The following is a 5,922-nucleotide window of genomic DNA, read 5'->3' as shown; positions in this document are numbered from 1 at the left end:
ATTATGTCCAAGTGTTTTCTTTTTATGTGGGGAGATGTACAAGCCAATCCTAAAATGAAGAAGGAAGTACTTTCTGAGTGATAAACATTGTGAAGATTTATAAGTTAAATAGAAAAACCCATCCACTTGGGAGCTACAAAGTAATCCTGTGAGCCATAGAAATCTCCACTAACTGAATAGATAGTTATCAAAGATTGTGTAATGTCTTTTTTCGTTCCTGAATCTGAGATTTGATCTTTTTTTTGGTTTTGAACCAGATGCCCTTCGGAGATCCCTCTGTGGTTCTAAGTAGCTCTTCTGAATGTGAAATCTGAAATATGGTCACAGGAAACTTCATTCATGTATGCTTGTTTGCTTTGTTTTCTCTTTCACTTGCAGATTATCATACAGCTGTAATCATAGGTGCTGTATGTTTCTCACTGGTGTTAGCTGGTGCCCTGAAGTGTGTACATGCAGCAGGATATATTCTTCCCAAACAATCACTTCCATGTAGCTTGGTATGTAATAATTCTCATATATAATCTTCCTGGTTGGGAGGAGGAAGTTTACCATCTAAAATTTCTAAAACTGCATTAGGTACAAGTTATTTAAATACATATTATGTTCTAGTTTGCAGTTTACCTGTGTCAAAGTGGTCTATAGGCTGCTAAATCTTATCTGTTCTGCAGAGTGATTGTTCAGTCTTCTTAAAAACCATGTCTTGCTTCTTCTGTAACAAGTTACTAATAGAGATAGAGATGTGGTTATCCTGCTCTGCCCAGTGCTTGTCAGGCTGCACCTGGAGTATTGCTCCAGACACACTGGACAGAGGGTCCAAAGGAGGGCCATAAGCATGAGCAAGGGACTGGAAAACCTGCCCTTTGAGGAGAGACTAAAGGAGTTAGGTCTCTTCTCCCTGGAGAAGAGAAAGCTCAGGGGGTAGCTCATTACAGTACTTAAAGAGTGAGTACCAACAGGACAAAGGCTCTCAAGACAAAAGGTAATGGGTAAAAGTTTCACCATTACAGGTTTCATCTCAATATAAGGAGGACATTTTTTGCAGTGAGAACAATCTAACACTGGAACAACTTGCACAAGGATGTGGTAGATTCCCTATCACTGGACGTTTTCAATATGTGATTGGACAGTGTGCTAGATAATCTCATCTAGGCTCCCTCCCCTATGAAACATTGGACCAGATGGTCTTTGAAGGTCCCTTCCAGACTGAGCTGTTCTATGATTCTGTGAAGTTAGAGGGGAGATGCCATAGTGAAGGGGAGCTCACAGTAACTAAATGAATTATTTAGTACACAAAGGCAGGCAGAGCTTGCCCTTTGCAAATTACCTCCTACAGCAGACAAATTTCTTCTAGTATCTAAGCCAGGACAATAACTCCAAAGCAAAAAACCTACTCCAGTTCTTAGATAAAGTGCATAAGGAGATGATCTAGTTTCCATCAGGAAGAAGGATGCTCTAAAAATATTCAGGAGCAATTGCTCCCTAGTAAAGCAGCTTCTGGCACATTTCTTCTACATTATTTCACCCTGCAGCAACTTACTCCTTTCTAAGAACAAAAGCAATTACCCCTACAAGATTTTTCCTTTTACTACACCAAAAATCAGAGTGTTCTCTGAAGGTTTCAGGGTAGTTTAGCCTAGTCCCTGGTTGCTGGAGTTTTAAAGATAATTTAAGAGATTCTACAGCTGAAAACAAATATTTTAAACTTGCCTTTAAGGTCTTTTTATCACAAGTTCAGAGGAAAGCAAGCAGAAAAGACAAAAGGTAGCTTCAAGACCCAGTTAGGTATGGGAGTTTTGTTCCTGTAGTGATGCAGAAAAATGGGCCTAGAGTTGGGAGTTTTGGTCTCATTATCCCTAATAGATAGGCCAGTTATTTGGGCGCATCTGGAGAAGAAAAGATTCACTGTTAGTGCTCTAAAGCTTCTTTATTTTAAAGCTATACTTCATTATTATTGTCCACAAAGGAGTAAGGGCAGCACATGAGAAGTGCTGTAAGTAAAATTCAGCAGCCTGGTAAGAGCAAGATCTGGATAGCTGTTAGAAATCTCATACACAACAAATAAGAACTTAGTTTCAGTTCACCTCAACAAGGAGACAAAGAGCAGACCATCAAAGACCTTCCTGGAGATGAGACACTGCTTTGAGGAAGCAGTCTTTAAAGCATGTTGTTTCTCAGGAGACCGGAATCTGTAACAGCAAGAGTAGCTTCTCAGTCAAGGGAAATACCCTCTTTACTGAAATCAGATCTACCTTGCAGGTCCCAGCCTTCCAGTTTCACATCTCATACCATAGATTGGGATGTAGTTATGTGTGGGTATGTCCCTGCCAGAAAATTGTCCTAGTTGTTAGTTCCAGAACTGTTACTGGCAAGTTCAGGATCGCTTCTCTGGGTAGTCTGATGTCTGTCTTCCTTCTCCAGTTTCAGTAGTTGTTTATTACCGTATTCTCTTGTAAGTGGCATTAGTGAAAAGGATGATAGTGGAACACTTAGTAGGGGAAAAAAAGAGTATTTATATGCAAGTCATCTTGGCCAGAACCTAGATCTGGCATGGTATCTCAGAAACTAACTCCTGGACCAAGCTATCAGAATCTACCCAAATATTGGAATTGGATTAAAACAAAAAGCAACAGAAAGAAACAATATAGCTCTGGAAGAAAACTTACTTGAGGTGAGGGTGGGTGGAAAAGATGGGCACATGTACAAGAGAAACAATACCTGCATCGCCTTCCAAATGCCAAGATGTTCTCAGTACTCATGTACAGCAACTTGCAAAAAAGTCCATGATTAAGGAAGGGTACCCAAGGATGAGAGAGAGTGGTAATTTATCACTCAAATTTTGAATAAAATTTGAATGAAATCCACTGTTTTGAATAAAATAATCTTTGACTTTTTCTGTGATCAAGTGTCATGTTTTAGCACTTGAGGAAGCCAGTCCCAAGTTAGCTAATTTTTTATTTTAATAGAAGGAACTGACTTGCTTCCTGTGACTTCTTTCTATCCATCTTTGCTTTCTTTCTTTCTTTTTTTTTTTTTTTTACAGTTCCTCACTAATTTTGCATTTAATTCTATGCAGGTGTTCAGCATAAACATTTGGTATCAGAGCAGATTGGTATCAACTTTTTCCAAGACTTTTCCTCATATTTCTGTGATATGTCATTACCTTGATATCTGTAAGACTGCTGAACTTGACTTTGCCAAGTAGTGTGTAAGGTTGATTTTTTAATTTATTTTTTTTTACTGTCAACATTTTCCCCCAGTGCTTCAAATATTCAATAATCCTCAGAAGTGATAAATTGATAAAATGGGACTTAAGATGTTTTTTAGTTCACTGCTTCAAATGGTACATTTCTAAAAGTCATTAAAGTCATCCACGTAAGGCTTCTCTTCTGCATGGTAACTGCCAGAGCTAATAAAAAGTTGCAAGACTCACCTCAGGTTTAAGATATATTTCTAAAATGAACTTTTTGTCTCAGAAAGATTACTCAAAAATTAGGATTAAAATATTTTGTACCTGACACTGCTTGGCACTAGTGTTATTTCTTTGAGGCTGTCCAATGCTGTGTGCCTTGATTCGGAGTGGAAGCTGTCGTATTTACAGGAATGAGAGGTAACAATCTTTTATGCCCTGTATTCTGCAGAAAATGCCAAAAATGTGGCTCAGAGAGAATAATTTATTTGACAGCCTCATGACCAGGGTGTCTTTGTCATATTTTTCTGTGCGTGTGTGCAAATTTTCCAGTGGTTTTTTTTTTAATTCACTTGGCTCTTTTAGGTATTCGGGAGGACATTAGGCTATTCACCTTGGATCTCTGAACCTGAAAAAATATCCTCTGTAGAGACAATTTACAAAGAGATGAAAAAAAAGACAACTGAGTCTAGTGGTGGTGTCAGCGATGAAGATGACAGCGATGCCAGTGACAGCGATGCTGCAAGTAACCATGACTACACAAGGCGTGATACCGTGAGCCGAGTACCTCCTTCCTCCAACGTGCCAAATGGATTTGTGCCATACTCTACAACCAGTATATATGATGACACCAGCAGCCAGGCAAGTGAAAATCCAGACTCTGACCCAGAAGGTTTTGAAGAGCGTGGGATGGATATTGAAAAAGACAAAGACACAAGTAGTGAGTTGTTTAATCCTTTCTCTGAGGCAAATTGTGACTATTCTCCTAGACGAAGGAACAGTGCTTGCCTTACCATTAACTTAAAAACTGTGCTGTTGGGAGCCTCTGAAGAGAACCTGGATAGTTCTGCACCTCTTCTTTCTTCCCAGGAAGATGCAGCTGACTGGAAGTGTACTCATGGTTTTGAAGCAAAACCCCTGGATGACACAGGAAGTGTGCAGAAACCTCTCTGTCATAATGGCTCTCATGAATGGCAAAATTCCTCTTCTGATGAAAGTGACTTGTCAGATTCAGATACGAACCCAAAAACTGAATACATAAGAAGATGAATAAGTGATAACCACTCTTACTTTGTTACATATAAATTGATGTTCTCCAGCTCTATTTCTGTACTCAACATACAGATCTTGTAATTTTTAACATTCTGTGACTATATACTTGAACACTGAAAATACGCAACACTCATTCTTAACGAATATTTCTCTAATCTCTCAAGGTTGCTTCAGGTAGGCTTGAGGTTGGATTATCCAAAGGGAAACAAAAATGACTCTTCGGACGCAGCAGAAAGGGTAGTTGCTTCATTTTGCATTTTGATGATGAATTATGCCTTTCAGCTGTTAGAAAGTAAATCTTTTCTGTAATTCAAGTCAGAAGTTAGTTTGCAAGTGGTCTCTCAACCAGATGTCTTGTAGTTTGAAAAGATTCTGCTGTTATTCTTCCTGTTGAAGGATTATTCTGAAACCTGTTTTGTTGGGACGGATTACTGTATTCAAGTCAGTGATCCGCTTTCTTAATTTGTGCAGAGAAAGCTGATGAAGTGAAATAATTGGGGTGGAGATAGGAATACTGAACTTGCAAAGGACTTCTCCTTACTGAGAATCAAGGCATTAAATATACCTTTTTATATTTTTAATATAATTTTGTGCAATGATTTACTACACCTAAAAATCTTTTTATGACATGTAAAGTTTACTGCAGTCTACAGTTATCCTTTAACACTTGTGCTTCATACAAAGAAAAATTTTCATATCCCTGTCTTTTTCTACTGTGCTTATACATACCTTTTAAAAGCTACATGAGTTAGTCTGCTAAGAATGCACAGGTCATGAGCAGGCTTTTGGGTTATCACATAGCTGAAAAAAACAGCTATTTTCACCTTGTGATGATCTGCTTAAGTAGTACTTTTCTGCCCACAAGCAGTGTCTGGCTGCCCTGGCTGGCAGTCATTCTTTTGTTCAGGGTAGCCAAGAGTAGTGCTGGTGCACTACTACTAAGGACTAAGGAGGTGGAAGTACCCAACAGCTTGGACCTTGACTAGCTAATTACTTGCAGATTTACACAGAGTTAGTGGATGAAACTTTGCCTCATGCTGACCCTGTAACAAGGCTCTGCTGTTTACACAGTGTAGTGGGTGTGCACCTCCCCACCATGGCAGAAGCCATGGGCATCACTCACCTAAGGAAAGGCAGTGGGACTGTGCCCAACCCAGAGAAGGCCAAACATGCCTTGTAGCCTCTTAATGACAAGAGATGACAAATGGGCCAGAAAGAACTGTATTAAGTCCCCACAAAGAACTGGTATTTTCTCTTGGCAAAAGTAATAGCTTGAGAAATAGCCCTTTTTACTCTGAACAATAAAACTACTCTCCCCTAAGTTTATGCTGGTTTTGCTCAGAGATGCTGAGTGTTCTGGCAGAAGCAGCAGCATTAGCATCTTTTCTGTAGGCTGGAGCCTGAAGCCAGAAGATAATCCTTAGGTAGCATTTTTATTGCCTCAGGATCAAGATGCGTATGCT

The 5,922-nt window shown here is 39.3% G+C and overlaps 1 protein-coding gene across 1 annotated transcript in view; it reads left to right on the top strand.

The window, feature by feature from the left end:
• Positions 1-4,456, top strand: part of IFNAR2 (interferon (alpha, beta and omega) receptor 2) — a 12,650-nt gene extending 8,194 nt beyond the window's left edge. Inside the window, exons 7-8 of the mRNA XM_010004669.1 lie at positions 355-497; positions 3,773-4,456. Coding sequence (XP_010002971.1) covers positions 355-497; positions 3,773-4,456 — 827 coding nt within the window. The remainder of the gene's footprint in view (positions 1-354; positions 498-3,772) is intronic.
• The last annotated feature ends 1,466 nt before the right edge of the window (positions 4,457-5,922 follow it).

Source organism: Chaetura pelagica, unplaced genomic scaffold (assembly GCF_000747805.2).
Source record: "Chaetura pelagica isolate M959 unplaced genomic scaffold, ChaPel_1.0 scaffold299, whole genome shotgun sequence".
Taxonomy (NCBI): Eukaryota; Metazoa; Chordata; class Aves; order Apodiformes; family Apodidae; genus Chaetura; species Chaetura pelagica.
Note: the sequence above shows the minus strand (reverse complement) of the source record. Positions and strands in the feature narration are given on the sequence as shown.